This window comes from Phascolarctos cinereus, unplaced genomic scaffold, assembly GCF_003287225.1.
Source record: "Phascolarctos cinereus isolate Bilbo 61053 unplaced genomic scaffold, phaCin_HiC Scaffold_4;HRSCAF=312, whole genome shotgun sequence".
Lineage (NCBI taxonomy): Eukaryota > Metazoa > Chordata > Mammalia > Diprotodontia > Phascolarctidae > Phascolarctos > Phascolarctos cinereus.
In genome coordinates, this window is record NW_027555847.1 from 377,042,592 (window position 1) to 377,067,572 (window position 24,981).

The 24,981-nt window shown below is 38.1% G+C and overlaps 1 protein-coding gene across 3 annotated transcripts in view; it reads right to left on the reverse strand.

The window, feature by feature from the left end:
• KATNAL2 (katanin catalytic subunit A1 like 2) overlaps window positions 1-24,981 on the reverse strand; it is a 105,459-nt gene that overhangs the window by 66,512 nt on the left and 13,966 nt on the right. For 2 of the 3 annotated variants that reach the window (XM_020985773.2, XM_020985776.2), the window contains exon 2: window positions 3,779-3,849. The exons of the other annotated variant lie outside the window; for it this stretch is intronic. In XM_020985773.2, the coding sequence (XP_020841432.1) occupies window positions 3,779-3,849 (71 nt within the window). The remainder of the gene's footprint in view (window positions 1-3,778; window positions 3,850-24,981) is intronic. 3 annotated transcript variants of the gene reach the window in all.

Genomic DNA, 24,981 nt, shown 5'->3' on the forward strand with positions numbered 1-24,981 from the left:
ATTACGATGCAACAACCTCTCCTCTTTTGAGGTTCATACTATTCATATTTATCAACCAATCCTGTTGAACCCCAAAAAATTTTCCTTCCTTTCTGAATGAAATCAGTGTCTTGCTCACAATCTTTTTTCCACCCCAATTCCTGCCCTCATATGAGGGGACTTCAACACATATATTGATGCTCTCTCAAATATCCTAACTTCTCAGTTCCTTAATTTACTCAGTTCCCAAGACCAACTCTTCCACTCTACCCAGGCTACACAGATCTTGTAATCACCAACAAGTATTCCACTTCCATGGGAAACTGAAATTCTTCTATCTGATTATACAGCCTTTTACCATTCCATCTTTTCCTATGCCTTACAACCCCTGACCTTGTTCTTCATCCTCACCATAATTGATAATTTTCCTTCCATCCCTCAGTTCTTTTCCAATGGATTATCCTTCTACTATACACTTTCTTCCCTTGCCCATCCTGACCCTTTGCTGAACCAGTTCAACTCTACACTGTCCTCTCCTCTTAAATCCCTTGTTCCCCTATCTTATCATTGATCATACCTTAGCAACCTTGGATCACTCTCATAATTGGCCTTCGTGTCTATTCACATAGAAAAGAGCTGCCAAAAAAATCATGAAACTGCTAACTGGGTTTTACTACAAATTTATTTTATATAATCTTAATTGAGTCCTCACTGAAGAAAGGCAATCTTTCAGACCTCCCTAACTGATTTAATCTCCCACTCACCACAGGGGCTATTCAAAATCCTTTTATCCCTCCTTGAACCACCCTTTCTCTCCTTTCCCCATCTCCTCCTCTCAGCTGAGAACCTTCCCTAAAAAGCTGAGGACATTAGCCAAGAGCTTCCTCTCCTTCCCTCCTCATTTTGCATAATTCACATGTCTTCCCCCACTATTTTCTACTTCATCTTTTTTTCACAGGAAGAAGTGGCCCTTCTTGTCAAGGCAAACCCCTCTATATCCATCCTTGATCTTATCTCAAGCAGATTGTCCCCTCAATCAGCCCCATTCTCTCACTAATCTTCAATCCCTTCCTATCTACTAGCTTACGTTACTGAGAACAAACACAACCATGTCTTCTCCATCCTTAAAAAAAAAAAAACCCTCACTTGATCCAACCATCATCCTTGGCCTTCTTGGCTAAACTGCTTGAGAAAGCTATGTATACTAGGAGCTTCCAATTCCCTTCTTCTCACTCTCTCCCAATCCCTCTGCAATATGGCTTCTGACCTTATCATTCAACTGAAACTGTGCTCTCCAAAGTCATTAGTGATCTCTTAATTGCCAAATCCAATGGCCTTTTCTTAATTCTCAGCCTTATTGATCTTTCTGCTGCCTCTGACACTGTCAATCATTCTCTTCTCCTGCAGAGTCTCTCCTCTCTAGATTTTTATGACACTGCTCTCTCCTGTCCTGTCTGACTATTCTCCAGTCTGTTCGACTGTTCTTGTTCAGTGACCTTTGCTGGATCTCCAGGTCATGCTCACCAACCATGAGTGTCTTCCTACATGCTGTCCTGGTCCCTCTTCCACCTCTGTACCAGGGGTTCTTAACCTGAGGTCCATGAACTTTTTTTTGAAGCATTTTGAGTACTGTATTTCCATATAATTATTTTCCTTTGCAATCCTCTGTATTTAATTATATAAATTTTAAAACATTATTTTCTGAGAATGTTTTTCTGAGAAACTTTTTCTGAATCTGGCACAGACTGCCAAAGGGGTCCATGATACAATAAAGAGTGCATACTATCTCACGTGGTGGTGATGATAATTTCTAAGCAAATGAGTCCCAAATTTATCTATAATTTACATATATACACATACACAGATATCCTTCCCTGATCTCTCTTGAGCTCCAGTCTCCCATCACCAACTGCCTTTGGGACTCCTGAACTTGATATTCCTTAAGCATCTCAAAAGCAACATGTCCACAATTTCCAGCACTCATTTTCTTTCCTCCCAAACCTTCCTTTGCTACAGATGTCAAGGGCACCAGCATCCTTCCAGTCTCTTACTGTTACAACCTTAATGTCATCCTCGACTCTTCTCTTGCACTCATTCCACGTTTCTGATTTGCTGACAAGTCTTGTTGTTTCTCATTATATTCCCTTCTCTCCACTCACACAGCTACCCTCCCCCACCCCTCTGCCCCGATACAGGCTCTCCCTCCTGAACCCCGGCAATAGTGTTCTGGTTGGGCCCCTGCCACAGATCTCTTCTCACTCTAATCCAAAGTCTTCTTCCTAAAGCTCAGGTCTGACATTATGGACAGTGCCTCCATATTAACCTCCAGGATCACATACAATATCCTCGGTTTGGCATTTAAAGTCCCTCACACAGTGCCCCCTTCCAGTCTTAACTTTAGTCTCTTCTCCTTTATGATTCAGCAACACTACCTTCATATATATATATATATATATATATATATATATATATATAATATATATATATATATATATATAAAATAATATATATATATATACATACACCTAAGTATACTTATTATATATACACATACACAAATATATACTAATATATTGGCTTTCTAACTCTAAACTAATCTAATACTACTTCCTTATATGTTTACCCAATAGTCCATAAAACTGGACAACTCAGTGTTCTCTACGTTTACCCTGTTTCAATAAACTGAATTGCATTAAATCCGCTCACAACTTTCCCTATGTCTGGAATGGATTCCTTTCTGCTTCCCACCCTCTCCCTCCACCTACTGAAATTTCAGCCGTTCTTCAAGGCCCATCTGCAATGCCCGCTCCATCATGTGTGCTTTCCCACCAGCTGGCAGTGATTTCTTTCTCCTCAGATCTGTCACAGGACTCTGATGGTGCTTCATTCACACACCTAGACTCCATTCTGCATTATAATTATTTGGTTATATGTCTTATCTCCTCCTTTGTTGCTGTTGTTTAGTCCTTTTGTGTTTGACTCTTTGTGACCTCATTTGGGATTTTCTTGGCAGAGATCCTAGAGTGGTTTGCCATTTCCTTCTCCAGCTCATTTTGCAGATGAGGAAACTGAGGCAAACAGGGTGAAGTGACTTGCCCAGGGTCACACAGCCAGTAAGTGTCTGAGGCTGCATTTGAACTCAGGTATTCCTGACTCCAAGCCCAGGGCTGTATCTGCTACACCACCCACCTGCCGTTATCTCCCCTAGTAAGCTGTAAATTCCTGGAGGGCAGCATATGTTTTTTGCATCCCTGTCTCTCCCATAGTGGCCACACTACTGTGCCCTGCACATCAAAAAAAATTTGCTTACTGGAATTAGCAAATACAGCCAACAGGGCACACGTGAGTCATAGTGAGAAGAGTAGGATAGATGAATAAATAGACTACTACCATTTACAGGATGGGAAAACAGCTGCAGATTGGGTTAGATTGTTCAAAGTCACAGAGCTAGTGAAAAGCAGATATGGGGATATGAGTAGAAGGAGGGGTGGAAGAATGACTATGGGACTAGAACCCCAACATGCTAAATTCTCTAGTCCAGTGCTAATTACAGACAAAACTGGTAGGGGAAGGAAAGCGAACAGTTAGTCCATGGTCTGGGTAGACCTTTTAAATGTTTATTATGTATATGGCAGGGAAAAATAATTATCTAAATGAAGAGAGGAAAGGGGAAGTAAAGCAAGAGGAGAATGAACAGGCATAGGTAATTTTAGATATTATATATATATGTATATATATGTGTATATATATGTATATATATACATATACATACATATATATATGTTGTAATATAACATACCCTTCCTGTGTTAAATAATGCAAAATCAAAATGAGAAGATTTTTTCGGCGAGCTTCTGCCCTCATCTCATCCTGTAAACAAAGAGGGAAATTTAGATGAGATGGAGGTGAGACATAACATATTCTTTTTATAGCAATAAGTACTAGAAGGTAAACATAACCTGTTAAAAACAAACAGCCTGATTTAAGAGGGAGAAAGCAGTTTACAGTCTCTAGGGGGGCATAAGGTTGCTTTCCATTCTGACTTCCTTCTTCAAACTGCCTTTTTGATTGTAAACTGAAGGTATGATGATTTAAATTAGAAATGCAGTTTACTAGTTGAACTTCTTGCTGAAAAGCTAATTGGGCTTTTATCGTAGGGAGTTCATGAAAAAACACAACTACTATATTGGGACTGTGTTAAGGCCAGAAGAGTAGCAAGAAATGCATAACCGGGAGCCAGAAGTAAGATCCCACATGGGACGCCTTTACCTGCGTCTGCTTCTTGCATTTGCTTGAGACTCCATCTGGTCCCTACAGAAGTGCAAGGTAGCTTTCCAGGAAACCATTTTAGGATTCTTAGGGATTATCTGGAAGGACCCTCTGTGGTTTTCTACCTCCTTTCATAGGAGAGGAAACTGGGAACAAGGAGGTTCCATGACTTGCTAATCATGGGAATAATGCAAGATGCAGAGCTGGGATTTAAACCTAGGTCCTCTGCCTCATTGTCAGAAGTGGGTAGACTGGCTAAGCATCTGGAATGTTCACCGCTATTATAGTAAATACTATAAAAGGGAAATTCTTAAATAGCAGACTCATTGACTTAAATGATAATTGAATTGTGTGCATTTGGAACTTTTATTCATGTATAGCTACTTTTAGTTCATAGATTTAGAGCTGAAAGACAGCAGGGGTTTTTAACCTGAGATACGTGGATTTCAAGGGGACCCTGGATAGATTTAAGGAGGCCTGTGAATTGAGTTTTGTACTATTTCATAACTGAATTTAAAGGTAATGGTTCAGTAACGGTTTTCTTTGTAATCCTAGTTTATTTGTGCATTTAAAAACATTCTGGGGTGAGGTCAACGGGCTTCACCAGATTGCCAGAGGGATTCCATGACACAAAAAAGGTTAAGAACCCCTTGATCTAGATCAATCCCCTCATTTTACAGATGAGGAAACTGAGGCCTAGAAATGCCCCAGGTGATGTAGCTAGTAAATAACATAGGCAGAATTTGAACTCAGGTCCTCTGACTCCAAATCTAGGGTTCTTTCCATTTTACCACCCTGCCTCCTGAGGAATGGACTAATTTTATAACCAGTATGCAAGTACACAAGGACCCTCATTGCTACCTCCAAAAGGGTCATTTCTCTAGTTCAGTCATCAATCTTATCCAACATACTTGACTCTGATTGAGCTGGGGATCATCTAAAAATCAAATAAACACACCTTCAAAGGATAAAGATTCACCAGTCTCCAGGCTACTCAAAAGGATGTGCTTCAGGCAATTCACAAAAAAGGGTTCCAAAATATGAATAGCAACTTCCCAAAATAACTACTTTGAAAGCATCAGCACTGGTTTGGATGAATAAGTTCTAGTATGTTTTTGTTTTTTAAAGGAAAATTACTTTGCCATCACATCTGACACAAAAAAAAACCTTTTCAAATAGAATAAAAACGATGTCACTTACTATAGTGCTCAAATCACAAATCCTCTCTCATCCTTTGTAAACTGTAATTAGACTTTTCTTGTCTAAGTCTGCCAACACTTATTTGAGGTTCTGATGCTGAAATGAGCTGAAATGTCTCACCTCCATCTCTCACCTTCAGATCCCCAAACCATTTATTAAAGGCCAGAAAAGAAAGTAAAAAATAAAAAAATAAAACAACTAGCGTTCCTCATACCTGGCCTTCTTATATCACTGCTACCACAAAGATGAGCTACAGCAAAGCAAGCTGAGCCACAAGTAGAATTTTTGTGGCCAGGGCATGAAATGAGGGTGTAGCATGGAAATGTAGAACAAGGCAGGAGGTCACCTGGGCTACAGCTGCTGGGGGACAGACAGTACCTGCCTGACTTGTATGCCAGGAAGGAACTCACTTAAGGGAAGGAAGTATGTGCCATCTGAAAGCTTCCTATTTTAACTAATTTTTTTTGCTAACCAGGTGTTTAACTCAGCTGATTCTAAATGAATAAATTTATTATGTACTTACTAGGTACTGAGCATTTGGCTAAGTACTGGAGATTCAAATACAAAAAAGAAACAGTCCATGCCTTCAAAGAGTTTATATTCTAATAGAGTGCCATAATACATATAGGGGATTTTGTGGCCAGAAAAGGTGAAGCTGTAAGGATGAGTGGCATCTGATCTCTCTCTCCCTCAGAAATTAGTTAGCTTTTAGAAAGGGTATTTACTAAAAAAATTATAGTACAAAAGGCTGGTACAAAACACTGAGCCCCAAAGCAGGGGCATACTCTGTCCTTGCATGCACAACGTCTCTGGGAAAGTGAGCTCCAACTTAAACTACAAAGGTAGTGAGACACCTGGTTAGGTCAGAGACAGGCAGAGAGTGTGTCTATACACACTCTCTGCCTACTTCTAAGACTGAAATCAAGCAGGGCTATCTCTGAATGCATCAAGGACTGGGCTCACACTAACCAGTTCCTTTCCCTCACCCCATTACATAAGTAGAAACAAAATTGATTCAAGCTAATTTGGGGGAGAAATGCATTAACAGTCTGGGGCGTGGTACAGGTAAGGCCTCAGGTATCACTTGAGCTGAAAATAGTAAAAAACAAAAACAACTAGAGATTTCAAGGGGCTGAGGTGAGAAGAGTGTGCACTCTAGGCACAGGGGACAGTCAGTGCAAAGGTAGACAGAGACAGGACATAGGAGCATTATAGATGAGGACCAGCAGAAGGCCAGCAGATTACAGAATGTAAGAAAGGAAATAATATGTAACAAAGCTGGAAAAATACAATGGGGCCAGGTTGTAAAAAGTTTCCAATGGCAAACAGAGAGGTGTTTTCATTTGATCCTGGAGATGACAGAGAGCCACAGGAACAGGCCAAGACCAGATGAGCTTTAGCTACATTGGTGGCTGCATAGAGGATAGATTTAAAGTGGGAAGACAGTAGAGACGCAGAATGCTACTGCAATAATCCAGGTGATGGAGGCCTGAATGAGAGTGGTGCTTGTGTGAATGTAAAGAGGGACATGGGTGTGAGAATGCTGTCCAGGGAGAAGTGGCAAGATATCTGGAGTGAGGGAGGGTGACGACTCAAGGGTGATCACCAAGGCTAAACACTGAAGTGACTGGGAGGATTATGCTGGAAAAGAAAAGTTTGGAAAAGGGATAAGTAGCTTTAGGGGGCTAAGTGACCCTGAATACGAGATGCCTATAGCCAGTTTGAAATGTTCAATAAGCAGCTGGTATCACAGGGCAGTGATTGCTGGGTGATTGGTTCCATCAGGCTTTTATGTGCAGTGGGGCTTTTTCATAGTTCTTCCAGAGGCTGTGGCAACAAATAACTGGTCCTTTCAAACTCTGGGGTTTACCCATTTGTTGATGTTGCTCATGCTGAGCCCGTAAACTATCATCCCCAGAGCAATACTGATCAGTCAGCTATTAGAAATCTTGGTGGTAGGTCCCAGCCAATCATGCTGGGGAAGGGCTGGTAAGTGCGGGTGCAAAATTCCTACTTAGCTTAAGAAATTATCTTAATATGCTTGTTGGATGTTACAAGAATTGCAGCAACAGAATATAGACATATTCCATAAGGAACATAGAATATAATCTAATAGAATATAGTATATTTTCTATATTGCTAGATCTAGTTACACACACACACACACACACACACACACACACACACACACACACAATACTATAAAGAATCAAATCATTATGAAGGCATTACATTATCAATGCAGCCCAGGATCAGAGAGCTGGAGTGAGAGGGGACCTCAGAAGCCATCTAGTTCTTGTCCAACCTCTTCATTTTACAGATGGGGAAAAAGTGCTGGGCATATCAGTCCTGCTGGGCAGTTAGCCTGGCCTGAAGTCAGGAAGACTCATATTCCTGAGTTCAAAACTGGTCTCAGACACTTTGTCACCCTGGGCAAGTCACTGAACCCTGTTTGCTTCAGTTTCCTCATCTGTAAAATGAGTTGGAGAAGGAAATGGTAAACCACTCCAATATTTTTGCCAAGAAAACCCCAAATGTAGTCACAAAAGAGTTGGCCACAACTCAAAATAGACTCAACAAACATTAGTCCTGGATATTTTACAGACCTCATAGGCTAAACGTTTTAATAGCATTTGATTACTTGAGGGCCTGACATCCTTCATATTTCTCATCCTTATGCACGTGCATCATGGGTATCTGAATCACCACCCAGATTGTCTTCCTCCTACTTTGCCCGGCTATTCTATAACAAGATATTTAAAAGATGACAATGATACACAATGCCAGCACCAATATTATCTCCTCCCAGTCTTTACCAGATGTAGGTGCTCTTACAGTCAGTTCAAAGGACCTACAGATATTATATTCTCTCCCACAATGTACAACAACTTGCCCATAGTCTGCCATCCAGATCAGTCTTATTAACAGGGGTCTGCAGTTCATCCTTCAGGCCTCAAAATTTGTCTCAGGGCATTTTATTTTGAAAGACAGATGATCAGGAATGCAAAAGGCATATTTAATAATGAAAAATACCTTAAGCGCATCTGACTACCTAACATTGCTAAATTGGTGCACCAAATCCCAGTCAAACTGAAAATAAAATTGTGAGAATATAGCACATGCAATTAATAGCCCAACATATAACATTTCCTCCCCCCTGTTATTCCGAACAGAAACACAGTATGGTGTTAGTACAATTCTGGCCTCTGGCTCTAGGTTCCATACCCTGAGGGCATACTTCCAATCCTTTCTCTGCTGTAGTAAGAGGGAAGAGAACAAGCCCTGTATAGCTAGCAGAAAAATCCCATGGCAAAAAAAATGACATGGGAGACGCCTGCAGCAGAAGTCTGATCCCGAATAAATGGAAGGAGAATTGTACTCTCTACAGTAACAGGGAAATTAAGAGGGATGGGGGGTTTGGGAGAAAAGACAGCAAGCTCTGTTTTGGACTTGCTGCATTTGTGATGCCCCTGACATATCCAGTCTGAAATATAGACATTTCTACCAACTAAGTAGTTCGTAGCTGGTGATGCGGGTCTGGAGATCAGGTGAAATAGTCAGCTAAAACCCTAACTGATGAAGAAACTGAAGTCTAAAGCAGTTTCAGAAGTGGTAATGATAGCAGAGGTAAGATTTTGAACCCAAGCTTCCTTAATTCCAAATCTTAAGCTCTTTCCTATTATGGCTGCGGGCACCATCATCCCCCCAGTACTCCAGGTGCATAACCTAGGTGTCATCCTTGACTCCTCCTTCTCTCTCACCCCCATATCCAATCTGCTGTCAAATTCTATCAATTTCACCTTCATAGCATCTTATATTTACCTCCCCTGCTCTCTGATGTTGCTGCCCTCCTGGTCCACACCCTCATTACCTCACAGTAGGATTACTGCAAAAGCCTCCTGATTGGTGTGCCTGCCCCAAGTCTCTCCCCACTGCCATCTATTTTTCACTCAGCTGTCAAATTAATCTGACCACGCTCCCCCCTATTCAGTAAACTACACTGGTTCCCTATTACCTCCAGGATCAAATGTTAAATCCTCCATTTGGCCCGGCCCCCTCCCACCACTCCAACCTTCTTACACCTTACTCCCTACCATATACTCTGTGACCCACTGCCACCGGCCTGCTCCTTGCACCAGACACTCTGTCTCCCAACTTTGGTCATTTTGACTAGCTGTCTCCAGTACAAGGAATTTTCTCCTCCATATCTGTCTCCAGATCTCTGGCTTCCTTCAAGTTCCGGCTAAAACTCTACCTTTTACAAGAAGCCCTGAGTTTAAATGAGCCTGTAACAAACATCTATTACTTTTGATATTATTGGCTTTAGTCTTCCTCTTCTGTGAAAGGATCTAAGTCCCAAAGCAGCAGCAAAGGACTGGGGCTTCTTTATAGGCTTCCAGTACACTACAATAAAAGGAAACCTCTTCAGCTCCTGGTGAGGGGAGGTCAAAGGGAGCATTCTTTCCCTCACCCCGGTCCTAGAGTAGTCCTCTCCCCAGGTTCTTATGTAGGCTACAAACAAGATACGGGGCAGAGTCAGAGAGTGGGGCCAGCCGGTGGACTTTTCTGCCCTGTTGGTGGTGCCTGCTCCCCTCCTCTACTCCTATCCTAGATCTACAAAAACACTTGTGACTATTTACTGATTTCTTCCTCACAGATCTCATTGGAGGTACACTTCTGACACACTTCTTATTTTACCACCAGGGTGCCTGGCCCCATTTGTATTTGAACCCAGGTGACAGGGTAGGTATTCAGGAGTGGCCCAGCAACAGGAATCAGAGGAATCAGACCAACTGACCTGGCTCTTAGAGCCCTCCCAGATATCCCTGTTCCATTTCTCAGAGCTACCTAAGGTCCTTTCCAATTAAGTCTCAAACTTCTGGGTAGAGATATTTGGCATGACTGTGAATTAACTTTATTGCACTGTACGTTCCATGATAAGCAGGGTTTGAGGCACTCGACGCTACCTTAGCCCATTTCTGGCACTCCTCCAAGGTATTCTTCCAAAGCTATCTTAGGTGTATCTGGTTCCTACCTGCCTACTATGATACTAATCCCATTTCCTCTTCAGTTCATTTAAATTTCTTTTTTTTTTCTCCAGGGCTGTGATACATGTTACACCCCATCCTTCCTCATCGATGGATGACATCATCAGGGCTTAAGCAGATAAAATACTGCTCTTCACTTTGAGACTGGGGCAGGGCATCCCCTGCTATTTTCTATTTCAGAAATCCCTCTTATTGTGCCAGTTTGTCTTGATTCATTAACTCGTTTCATCTTCTGGTAACAAAAGTAATTAGTGGTGTTACCTTTGAATCCCAAAGCTTATTACGGACTCAAATATTACTATGTATATAATCACATATCTATATTTTTATATATACTATATGCATATGATATATTGACATATATCATACACATAAGTATCAAGGAGCATTCATTAATTTTCTGCTGTGTAACACTATGCTAGGCACTGGGGATACAAAGATAAAAGTGAAGGCATTCCTTGTCCCCAAAGTGCTTGCTTGCATTATATAAAGATAGACAGGCTCATGGTAAAAACAAATATACTGGCCACCTGGTGTTGAAAACTATTACTACAGTAAATATGGGCTAGAATACAAGAAGTATATTAACCAAGTTGCATTGAGAGAGTATCACTCATTTGGTGTTTTTTGTTTGTTTTGGTTTTTTGTGAGGCAGTTGGGGTTAAGTGACTTGCCCAGAGTCACCCAGCTAGTAAGTACCAAGTGTTTGAGGCTGGATTTGAATTCAGGTCCTCCCTGACTCATCTAGTGTTGTAAGATGGGTGCTCTCTAGTCTAGGCTGAGGATCTTTCCTGAGACTAAGAACTGTAGTTTATCTGTCGTAGACAAGTAACCCATTATTCAACAAGCATTTGCTGACTACTATGTGCTAGGATGCTGTGCTAAGTACTAGAAATGCAAAGACAAAAGGTCCTTACAATTAACAATCTCTACATGTTGGAGTAGTTTTTCTTTGTTATTTTCTTATTGACAATTAAATTAATTCCCAGGAACTACTAGCTATGGAACTTCAATGGACTAGTTCATACACTATCTCATAGGAGGCCAATTTATACCATATCAAGGAAGGTTAATGAATGCTTAAAATTTTCTGAGATGAGAAATCTTTGGAAAAAAATATTTCTAACAGGATGAACATTCTTTTGTAAAGAATGCTTATAGCACTGCCCAACTTAGTGATTTCTAACAGCCTATAACTACTCATTTAAAACTTTGTTCTATAAAATTATCTTAGGTAGTTACTTAAAATGTACACATGCACACACACACACACACACACACACACACACACAAAATAACATCAACAGAAGTCTGGGGATTTCATTCATTCAACAAACATTTCCTTACTATTCCAATCCTCATTGATTTCCTTTTTCTCTCAACTACAGTGGGATACCTAGCACTCAATTATACATGAAGTATAAACCATCTTGTATACTTAAAAGGTTGCTTCATCTATGTTAGTCTTATATTTTCCATTAAACCATAAGCTACTTGAGAGTAGGGACTGTATCTTCTTCTGTATCTTCCAGAAGGTCTATGACTGAACAATTTCTCAGAGAAATTATGTATCAGATCAAATTATGTATCAATGCCATATATAAATCACCCAGTTTTAGCCGGTGACATCATTCTTTACAGACTTGAAGTTCCAAGGAAACAGGAATTTTATCTTTATCTCTTCAATGCCCAACAAAATACCTTGAAAACAGTAGGACTCAAATTTGTTAAAACTGGAAATTACTAGATTTAAATAGATCTATTATCTCACAGATGTGGATGTTTCCTGTCTGTACACTGTAACCCATTCATGCCTTCTCATACTTTTTGTTTTTTGTCTGTCTTTCAGAGGATCTATTCAGTGTACTGGAAGCCTCTATTTAAGTCTTACTACATTTTGTGGGTGCCACTTCAACTTTTGGGCTTTCTATCTATTATCCTTTGTTTTTGCCAGATAACAAAGCCATCCCCTTCTCCAATCACATATTTCCTGAATGATATTCCTTATATAATTTCTTTTGTGTAAATCATCATTTGGAAATATGCTGTAACCCCACGTCTCCATTGATCCCTAGGTCAACTACAACTTTAATTCTTTGGAGACTGTGGTTTTCCAAAATTTACAATTATATAGCAACTCCAGCAGAATGTGTTAAAAATATGTTTGGAATCATTAAAAGCACTGCACAATCATCCAAATGTAATCCAGACTACCCTTTTCCTTGTAGTTATTTCTGAGACCAATTGCCTATTTGCAGTGCTTGTCCAAGACATTTATTCTGACTATATAATGGATTGATTATATAACTGCATGGCACAGTCTAGACCAGGGTGAGGAACCTGCAACCTCAAGGCCACATGTGGCCCTCTAGGTCCTCAAGGGCAGCCCTTGGACTTCACAGAATAAAGAATCCTTCAGAGAAAAAAAAATCCTTTGTTCTATGGAGTCTGAATTCAGTCCAAGGGCTGCCCTTGAGGACCTAGAGGGTCACATGTGGCCTCGAGGCAGCAGGTTCCCCACCCCTACTCTAGAACACAGGAATCCCTTATTTAGATAAATTAGAAAGAAACTGCAAATTGAATGAATTAGAATTTGCCATAAAATTCTATCATTTAATGCCTTGAAATTTTGATTTGCTTCACTTATAGTGCCATCTAGTGTAACATGAAGAGAATGTTCCTTTATGAAATTATTCCAATAATATGATGATGGTTTCTTAAATTATTTACAACTCAAATTCTTCTTATACCATAAGGAAGGACCACATCCCTTACAGAACCTAGTACATAATTTGTTTTTAAAAAATGACCAAAAATTGAAGAGGAAGAATCAGGAAGGAAGGGATAAGTTTGATAGCCTGTTTCTAAATGACCAACTTCCTCCCACCTTTGGCTCTACCTATAAAAATCCAATCTATCTTTCAAGATATATCTCTAATGTCACAGCCTCTATGAAGTCTTCCCTCATGTTACTGGACCAGGTGTGGTGAACCTGAGCCTCGAACAAGCCTTGTGACTGAATCCCAGCTTCACAGAACAAATTCCCTTAATAAAAGGAACTGTGACCTTTGGATTCAGTCAAAGGGCCGCACTTGAGGACCTAGAGTGCCACACGTGGCCTCAAAACTCAGGCTCCCCACCCCTGTAATAGATACAAGCAATCTCACACCTATCTTCTGGCACTTCATATGTTCTGTCTGGTGTTATAGTTATTTATGCACATGGGTCACCTCCCTTTCTAGATTATAATCTCCTCGATCATACTATCATCTCTATCTTTATAACTCTCACCACACCTGGCACATTTACTTGCTTTACTGGGCAGGATGATCCAGCAAATAATTTGTTGAAAAAAATGAATCAAAGGAAACTGACTTTGAGATGTGTTAAATGTCTTGACCAAGGTCACACAGCTAACTAGCAGTTGTGCTAGAATTAGAACCCATGTCTCCTGATTCAAAGTTCAGTAGAGCGTGTTGGTCTTACCCGCCCACACTACACTAAGACTGCTTTTTATGGTTCCCTAGTAATTAGCCCTTGACTGATGTGAAGTAACAAATGTTTATCGTTCTAAAATTCCTCCATCAACCCTGTAGACTTTGCGATTTTATTTATGCCTTTTAGTTTTCACACCACCCATAATTTCCTGGTAATATCAATGGGAAGTAACAAAAACAGTTAAAAGAAAAACTGATCGACAACACAAACTCATCTAATAGGGTAAGCAACATTCTGTACCCACAGTCCCCCAGTTTTCTAACCAAGAGGATGGAGGTATATTTCCTCATCTATTATCTGGGACCAAAATTGATCATGTACCTTATCTGAGTTTGTGTTATTTTCATCTACATTATTGTAGTCATTGTGTATATTATTTTACCAGTTCTATGACTTTGCTCTGTATATGTCTTCTCATAGTTCTCATCTCCATTTTAATTCTGGTACAATAATACGCTGTTAATTTCTATCCTGCAGTTTGTTCAGCCGTTTCTAGTCACTGGGTTTCTGCTCTGCTTTCAGATTTTTGTTACCACAAAATGTTGCTGTCTGGGATCGTTATTTGTGACTGAACCAACTCAACAATGACAACAATGATTTAGGGAACTAACACAAATAACTAAGATCCAATGGAGAAGTGGTCCATGTAGATAAACAAATACATTTCAAAAACAGTATTGCAAACTATTAACAACCACATCAAAGACTGTCCCAAATCACAAAAGTAAAACACACTCAATGAATTAGCAAAGGGAACAAAAGTTAGGAATAGTTAATGTTGGAAAGGTGATAGAAAGACAAGCATACTCTATATGCAACATTACAAGTTGTAAATTGGCCCAACTATTCTGGAAAGTAATTTAGAATAACAGGGGAAGGGGGAAAAGGGAAGAAGCATTTATCAAGCACTTACTATTTGTGAGGCACTATGCTATGCACTTCACAAATATTATCTCACAACAACCTTGTAAAGTAGATGCTATGATCCCCATTCCAAAGTTGAGGAAACTGAGGTAGTCACAGGCTATATGTGAATCAGTTTCTTATATATCTCAGATTCTATCAGAGAAACTTGTTGCAAAGATTTTTTTCCCCCAAATTAACCATTTTCCTAATTTGAACTATATGGGTTTTATTTGTGCAAAAAAAAATTGTCCATTTTATCTCCTGTGATCCTCTCTATTGCTTGATTGGTTCTATTCATAGTTTTGCTTCTCTAAGTTGTCTATAATATCACCTTTTATATATAAGTGCTATGTCTGTCTGGAGTTCATTTTGATATATGAAGTGAGACATTGCTCTAAACAGAGTTTCTGCCAGAACTTTCTTAGCAGTTTTTGTCAAATGTTGTGTTTTTGGCTCAATCTTTGGAGTCTTTGGGTTTTATTAAACACTGATTGTGATGTTTCTTTATGCTATATACCTAAAATGACCCCCTGGTCAACTTTTGATTGTTTCTTTACAGTATAGTTGGAAATCTAGTATTGTTAGGCCCCCTATCATTCTACTTTCTTCATTCTTTTTCATAAGATTCCTAACATTTTGTTCTTGCAGGTAAAATTTTTTTTAGCTACATAAAATAATCCTTTGATAGATTGGTATGGTACTGAATAAGTAAATTAATTTAGGTAGTATTGCCATTTTTATTATCTAGATGCCTTCCAACTATGAACATTATTTAGGCCTATCTTTTTTTCTGTAAAAAATGTTTTGTGATTGTACTGAGACAGCTACTGTTCATATCTTGGTAGTTGAACTGCTGTTTTAGAAATTCTTTAGAATTCTTTTAGAAATTAGTTATTTTGAATGGAATTTCTCTATCTTCCTTTTAGGCTCTGTACTATACAGAAAGGCTGATGAGTTGGAATTTATTTTATATCTTGTCATTTTGAAGAAACAATTGATTTTATTGGAAAGGGATCTAATTTATCTCCATTATATATAAACTGGATTTTGGTTTTAGATAGATAACATTTTACCCATTAAGGAAAGTTCCATTTATTCTTGTGCTTTTTAGTGTTTTCAAAAGAAATATTGTATTTTTAAACATTTTTTTCTGCACGTTATAAGCATGTGCTTTTTATTTGGGGTATTAATGCAGTCTATTATATTTATGATTTTCCTAATATTAAACCAGCCTTGCATTCCTGATATAAATCTAACCTGGTCCACTATTTCACATAGTCCTTTTGCTGCATTGCTGTAACTTGTTTTTGCTAATATTTTATCTAAAAGTTTTGTATTGATGTTCAGTAGGAACATTGTTTTGTAGTTTTAGTTCTCTGTTTTGTCTCTCCTAGCATCAGAACCATATCTGCACCACATAAAAATTTTGATAGGATTTCTTCGTTTCTTATTTTTGCAGGTAGTTTATATAATACTGGAACTGGTCTTTAAATGTTTGCTAGAATGTATCTGTAAATCCATTTAGTCCTAAGGTTTTTTCTTGGGAGTTAATTTATGGCTTGCTAAATTTCTTTTTCTGAGACTGGGTTACTTAAATTCTCTACTTCTCATTCTCTTAATGTGGGTATTTTAAATTTTGTAAATATTTATCCATTTAAGTTATTAGATATTTGGCACCTAATTGGGTGAAAATTTCCAATAATTTTGATTTGTTGTAAATTTTCCTTTTTCAGTTTTGATACTAATAATTTGGTGTTCTTCTCTTGTGCCCTCCTTTGGAAAAAATCAGATGACTTAATGGTTTCTCTATTCCCTCCCTCACCCCTAATCTGAATGATCAAATCCCTGGTTGTTTTTTACTTTTGATATCATTAACCTATACTTGACTTTTCAGAATTTCTATTTTGGTGTTTAGTTGGGGTTTTAAAAAAAAATCTGTTGGTTTTTCTAGTCTTTTTAAAGGAATTACATGTCCAATTCATTAAACTGTTTATTCTCTCTCATTGATTAAAGTGTTTAGAGATACACATTTTCCCCTTTGGACTGTATGAAATAGTGGACCTCTACTTACATTTCAAAGTAACTGCTTGGTTTCATCAGAAAAGCTTAGACGTCTATTCTATTTTATTACAGGTCTATTCTTCCACTTCCTGGAAAACTATTCTCGGTTATAAACCTTTATCTTTTGGCTTCTGCCACCAGATCTTTTTTCTTTGACCTGAAAGCTCTGGGTTGTGATTATGATATTCCTGGAAGTTTTCATTCTGGGTTTTCTTTCAGGAAGTTACTTTGCCCTCTGTTTCTGAAAAGCTGTGCAGCTTTCATTCATGATTTCTTGAAATGTGAGATGTAGGCTTTTTTGTTTCAGTCATAGTTTTCTAGTTAACTGGTAACTCTTAGATTCTCTTTCCTGGATTTGTTTTCCAGGTCATTCGTTCTAGATAAGAGATACCTCATATTCTCATCTATTTTTTCAGTCCTTCAAATTTGTTCTATGTTTCTTGTCATCCAGCAAAGTCATTAATTTCTGTTCGACCCAATCTAATTTTCAAGGAGTCCATTACTTGGCTGAAGTTTTTCACCTTCTTCACTAAGCTGTTGATTCTACTTCTAATTCTTTCCTCTACAGGAAGGATTCTTAACCTAGGGGACCATGTGAGGTTTTCCCCCTCAGTGTGCTGATAAGCACATTTCAACATATAATTACTTTCCTTTGTTATCTTGTACATCTTATTTTATGCATTTAAAAGCATTTTTCTGAGATCAGGTCCCTAAACATCAAATTGTCAAAGGGGTCCACGCCATAAATGAGATAAAGAGCCCATGCTCCAGAACTCTAGTTTCCTTTTCCATTTTATCTCCATTTTATAATATTTTTTAACTCCTACTCCATTTTTTTCAAAAAAGTCCACAGAGCTTGTGGCAATCCTGTATTTTTAAATCTTTCCTTTCTGAGGCTGCTATGGGATGCAGTGGATAAGTGCTGGGCCTGGAGTCATGAAGACCAGAGTTCAAATCTGGCCTCAGATATTTACTAGCTGTGTGACCTTGGACAAGTCACTAAAAACTTTTTTTTGCCTCAGTTTCCGCATCTGTAAAATGGAGAAAATAATAGCACTACCTCCCACAGTTACTATGAGGATCAAATAAGATAGTAATTGTAAAGCACTTAGCACAATATAGGGTACATAGTAAGCACGACATAAATATTACTATTATAATTATAGATATTATAGAATCATTCTCTTCTGAGTTTGTGTCTTGGGTGTCCCTGGCTCCATAAACTTTCTTTATTGTTAGTGTGGTTTTTTTTTACTCAGTTTTTCCATCCTTACTTCCTGAGTTGGGACTTTGTGTTAGGCATAGGCTCTGTATACTTCTAGAAGAGATGATGGAGACTTGTTTTGGTCCCTATCTGTATTAGCAGACACACTATAACTCCTTCCTCCAGGCTGTGAACATTGCATCCTTCAAGGGCTTCAGGGGTCACTCAGGCCATCAATCTATGCTACAGCAGGCTGATCCAGGGAACAGAGTGATCAGTGCCTTCTTGGTCCAGGCTTCACAGGCTTCTGACTTGATAGGTGGCATCAGAGATGTGCAGCTGCAGATTCCAGAAGACCCTGGACCTCCTCTGCTTTGTCCTGCCACATCTCTGTCCCCTCCTGAGTATTCAGATGCAGGCTCTACGCTTCCCTGGTTTGCCCTGGGTCCAAGAAATGGACTTTTCTGGCTGGAATTATTCCCTAGGGCCAGAATGCTTTTGGCTAGTTCCATGTATAGCAATGGGCTAGAAAGATCCAATTAACTGTAGTTTCTTCTTGGATTTCTTGATCATTACCTGGTCTGGTGGCGTTCTTTCATTCTTGCTAGAGCAGGTGTGTGAGAGAACTGGTCCCATTCATTCCATCATCTTGAGAAGATCTCCCTTCAAGCCATTTTTATAATGCCTAGGGGTATGTTAAAATTATGTGACATTTTTCTTACATGTGTATCTCATTATTATGATTGAAAAGGCTGTACTGCTGACTCATTGTTAAGCAGAATGAAACAAAAAAAACAAGAATAAAGAATGCTAAGATCTAATTCCAGGGTATTTAATCTTTTCATCTTAAGAAGATTTAATATGAGGTCTTTTTTTCCCAAAGAAAATAGCTTTTATAAATCTTTCAGAAAGCCTTATCCATTCTCCCTGCCTGAACTGTCAATGTCCCTACCTCTTTCATAAGCTTCTTTCCCTGGAATCTCAAAGCTTTCCAAACTGCTTTTATCGTCTCTACGAGAGATGATCCATGGACAGGAGCTGCTTGGTCCAGTGATTCAAGATTCTGTCAGCTTGGTAACAAGGCCATTTCAAAACTAGTTTTCTTATTATGGCAGACCGTGAAACAGCTTGTAATAGGAGCCTCTAGGTCTTGAAATAATAATGTGATTTTTACTTTTAGACAAGTTTTATGGAAACCCAAAACTTAACACTAGAAAAGAGATAATGATAAGGAAACATACAATCCAATCTCTCCCTGCCAAATATATCAGTTTCTTATGGTGGCTTTTATTACTTGGAGCCAAAAGTCCAGATATATTGGTTAAAGAAAGACATGTTTGAGTTCTGATGAACCTTACACATTTACTTCTCAAGGCATTGCATGTTTGTTGTAATGCAGTATACCAATGAAATTCAAATTTTTACAGAAAACTCTTCTGTGACCTGAAAAACCAACAAACTAAAGTCAATTAAAGGTAAAAGAGGGTAAGCGGCTGGACACATGGGCACAATTAGATGTTCAATTAATTTGTTCCTACCTAGGGAGAAGCTTAGGAGTAAGTATTTGATCTGGGTATCTCATCTATCCCTGTTTTTAATGATCTCGGCTTCTTTGTTCATCATCTATTTCCTTTGTGAGCTATTGTGTACCAAGTTTTTCTGTTATGAGATTCAAAATTGAATCCTACGATGCCAGAATCAGAGGAAAAAGGAAGCACTGAATATCATTCCCACTTTCACACTTAGAAGATATTTGTAGGAAAATTTTCAGTATATACAAGGCACACAGTATTGGTGTTTTTAATTTCCCTTTTTACGGGTGCAATGGAGATTAACTTGCAATAGCTTATTTCAATTTCTATAATACATTCCAATTTTTACATTAAGCTTTCCATCTCAAAAACATACAGTTAAAAAGGATACATTTACTCCTTTTGGATGCTTTTATTATAGTTCTATTTTGTAGAATCTGATTCTAATATTCACTTAGAAGCTTCAAAGTATCCACCCATCAGTTCTAATGTTTTTTCCACAACTCTCTCTTCCTTTCCTCCAGGAATCCTTCTAGATTTTGAAAACAATCTGCAAAAGCATTACTGCTATCAAAAGAAGAAGTATTTACAATTCTGGGAAAGATGCTGATTACATTAAATACAACAGTGTAGTTATCCAAGTATGCACAGGAGCACAGTGTTCCATAAAGGGAAACTTTTTTTTTAACATTTTCCTGATTATGGCTTTCAAAGAGTACATTCAAAACCCAATGAACTTTCCCCATCAGATTATTGTCATTATCCAGGTTACTAGATTATACAATTATGACTGACTCATTTATAAATGTGAATGTTAATTCCCTTTGCCAAAAATATTACTGTCTTTAAATTGGCTAAATTTATAAGGCAATATAAATACAATATCAGAAAAACCCCAGTTTGTGTTTCTAAAACAACTGGAAGCAAAATCAAAATTAAATCATAATATAAAGAGTATGGAACACATTTGATCTAGCAATACTAACTAGGTATGCATTCCAAAAAGACAGAAAAAGTGGGGTGGGGGGAAAGACCTATTTGTACAAAAATATTTATAGCAGCTCTTTTTGTGGTGGCAAAGAATTAGAAATTGAGGGGATGCCTGTCAATTGGGGAAAGGCTGAACAAATTGTGGTATATGAATATAATGAAATACTATTGTGGTATAAGAAATGACAAGATGATTTCAGAAAAACCTGGAAAGATTTAAATGAGCCGATGCAAAGTGAAGTGAGCAGAACCAGGAGAACATCATACACAGTAAAACAGCAACATTGTACAATGATCAACTATGAATAACTTAACTATTCTCAGCAATACAATGATCCAAGACAATTTAAAAGGACTCATGATGAAAAATGCTATCCACATCCAGAGGAAGAACTTGTGGAGTCTGAATACAGATTGAAGTATATTATTTTTGCTTTATTTTTTTCGTGCTTTTTTCTTTCTTTCAGTCTGTTTCTTCATTTATAACATGACTAAAATGGAAATATGTTTGACATGATTGAACACACATAACCTATATCAAATTGCTTACTGTATCTCATGGAGGAGGGAGGTGAAGAAGAGAGGGAGAAAATTTGGAACTCAAAATTTTTAAAAAACAAAGGTTGAAATTTGTTGTTTACATGTAAATAAAATATTTTTTAAAAAAGAGTATGGAATACAAAATTAATTAAGCTTCTCCCACATCTAAATCCTATCCATTTAACTCCATGTCAGTGTTTCCCAATGGGACAGGCATAAGTAATATCCTTCTACTCTTAGTTCCTATGGCACTTACTATCTATATCAGAATATCCTCATCTACATCTGAGTTATCCTGAGATACTAGTGTTGTCTCCAATGTAAAGAAGGTTCTGTGGAAAACTGTTATTGTTAATTGAGGCTGACAAGGGGCTGGGAGAAGGGGAAGGATTGCACAGGAACCAGAAAGAACCCGAGTAGATCAGGAACTCACCTATGCAGAAGCCTGGGTAAATATATGGCTTTAGGCTTGACCAGTTCTGCCTAGAGCATGAAGGAGACTATCATTGTCTATGTTGTCCCTGTCATGATAGAAATCTGTGATAAAGAGAAACTGAGGCAAAAAAGTTCTGAGCATGTCCAATTTATTAGCAAAACTAGCAGCTGCCAATAAATAGGGTTAATGACTCCACAGCAGCCAAAGGCAGAGCATTCTTATAGTCTAAAAAGGGGAACTAATTAAAATGCATATTTATGAGATGAATGCATATTCATAAGATTTATAGTAATAGGGAAATATAACAGGAGTAGGGATGTTAATTTGTAACATTTCGGCTATAGGTGTTTCCCAACTCCATGTGACTTTAATTAGATCAAATCTCAGCTTTCTCATTGGCTTCGATATCTGATTAATGAAGCAACTCATTGACATACCATGAGAGCATCATGGACTGCTTTGCAAGTTTTCATGAGTTTTCACGAGGAATTAACTTACTTACAAAAAGGAAAACCTTAACTTATATAGAAAAGAAGAAGTCTTACCAACAAGGGACTTGGGCTCACAAGAACAGGGAGGTTAAACTCTAACAACTTATTAATGAAAGTTAGCTTAATTAAGTTTAATAATTCATGGCAGGCCTTAGCTAAAAATCAGATCTGATCATAGTAACTGAACTCAATTTCCAATTTGCTTTTCACATGCCTATTTCCCTAGAGTTTCATCCTTCCATCTCTCTTACCATAGCTGTATCACACACATACTTCCTATCTTATTTATCTTGTTTCATGTCTTGTTTAAACATTAGGTTGGATTTATGTTATTGGTGTGTCTCATAATAGAATGACCATCAGGTGGGGGCTCATAAGAGGTGGATTTTAATAGCCGATTAGCTAAAACATCTTCAACCATGGTAGTATCAAGTGGATCCCAGGACTTAGGGGGGAAGGAGGTAGGGCTGGTTTATATATAATCCATGCTCTCATGGAGTTTATAGTCTAGTGTTCAGATTATAAGAACAGAATGCTTTCAATGGTGGGGGGTAGGGAATAGAGATGAAGAAGAGGTCACTACTATCTAGAAGGGTTCAGAGAAGACTTCATAGCATGTGAAATACCATGTGAATTGTCTTTTAAAAGACAGGAAGATTTAATAGGAAAAAGTGAGGAACAAAAACATGAAGGCAGAAAAGTGAGGAAAGGGGCACAGAACTGTTCAGTTTGTCTGGAATAAAAATAAGTAATGGGGAATACTAAGGCTGGAAGGTAAGTAAGATCGTGGAGGCCAGGCAAGTTCAACAGGCACTTAAGAACCAATGAAACTTCTGGAACAAAAGAGTAACATGGCCAAATCTGTAAAAATTAGTTTAATTACATAAGTAATGAAATGGAAGGAGTAAAGGGGCAAAGATTTGTTGGGTGGTTATTGTAGTTGTCCAAGGGGAAAGTAACATAGGTTTGTACTAGGGTCACAGGCATGTGTATAGGGTGTGTGCCCAATATCCCTTAATATTTCAAAAAAAATAGGCATTCAATGTCTCATTCTTAAAGTTTGTATTTATAATTAGTTGTTAATTTAAGGAAAATTAAGTTTAAGTTAAGGATTTAGTTTGATGAATCAAACAATGTCCTCTATGATAAAGCACTCAAGGTTCATGTACAATTCCAAGCAATGCCCACAAGTCTGCAGCAGTGGTCAGTAGTGAAGTGGTTAATCTTTCTCATCAGTTAACAAAGAGCAGCACTTAAAACATAAAAGTTACTTAAAATTCAGCTTAGCTTTATTGTGATTTAAAGTTTGTTTAATTAGTATTTAGAACTGCACATTGTTTATGGCTATTGGTATTTCAATAGATGTTTAAATGTTTGAACGTTTAAAGTTTAATAAGCTCCAGTTCTTTCAAGAACAACAACAACAAAAAAAAACTGGTGTAATTAAATTTTCAATTACTGTGGAGAGGTTTTTTTGGTCCACACAATTAATAAAAGCTAAGGCACTTAACAACATCTCATTTGAAAAACTAAATAGCCAACCACCTCATTAATTAGCAAACATTTACAGTAGATTCTATTTCAATATAAAAATCTGTATTAGACAAGGAATAACTCCCAGAAAGAATTTATACTATGACTCCATAAGAGGAAAGACACAGAAATCCTAGGTTTCCTGGTCAGTCTGTAGTATACACATAAACTTACGGATCAAACGCCATTTATGGATCCAAAAACACATCAGCACGATGTGGTCAAGCTAAAAATGTCAAAGCAATTTGCTCCCCAAACAGCACATTTTTGAATGCCCCTAAGAGACTGGTAAAAATTTAATTTAAAAAATGCCAGTTTGACCTTGAGCTGACTTTGACCTTTGATGTTTGCAGGGAATAGGGCAAGAATCTGCTATTTCATTTTCAATACTCCAGTGGATCTGTGGTCTTGCTTATGTGGACACTCTGTCTTGGGATACAGATCACAACTTATCCATTGCTATTTCTAGAGCATTTAAAAGAATTCTCAATTTAGTGGTCAAGTCAGGGACTTGTCAAACAGAGTTAACAGAAAATGTTCCTGTTTTGATAGGTGATCTCTTAGTACAGCATTATTGTACTTATTTTTAAAAACTCATTTCCTCAAGGTCAATGAGTTCAACACTCATTATTAAGGCAAAGTAAATCAAAGGTTCAACTTATTTGAATTACAAAAATTCACAATTACTAGAATTCTACTAAGACCTTAATAAATATATGAAAGCAGATTGGGGGAACCAAGATGGTAGAGTAGAGGCAGGAAACCAGCAAAAAGTTCCCAATATTTCTTCTCCAAACAACTTTAAAGTTAACACCTCAAATAGAATTCTGGAGAGGCAGTCAAAAAAAGTTCAAGATGAGACATTTTTCTAGTCTAAGATAAGTCAGGAGGTTGGCAGAAGAGGTCTATGATACCAAGGTAGGAGCAGGCCCAAAGCCTATGCTGCTGCTGCAGTTCCAGGGTGGAGAGGAGTGTTTGTAATTGGTCATAAGGGGAGCAGAGGCCCTGGGTCCCAGCATGCTTGTGGATGCACTACAGCAGAATGTTAAGAAAGTGTGACAGTGTGTGTGTGTGTATTGTATGAGTCCTCACCACTAAGAGATAAAAGTATTTACAGAAGAGGACCGTCCACAGAAAATAATGCTGAAAATGCAATCCAACACGTATTTATCAAGTACCTACTATGTGGAAGGCACTCTCCTAGGAACCAGAAATACAGTGAATCCTACGGTGAGATGGTGAATTGGGAAGCAAAAGTAAACTTTTTTTTGGCTAAAAGTTTATGTTTAAACAT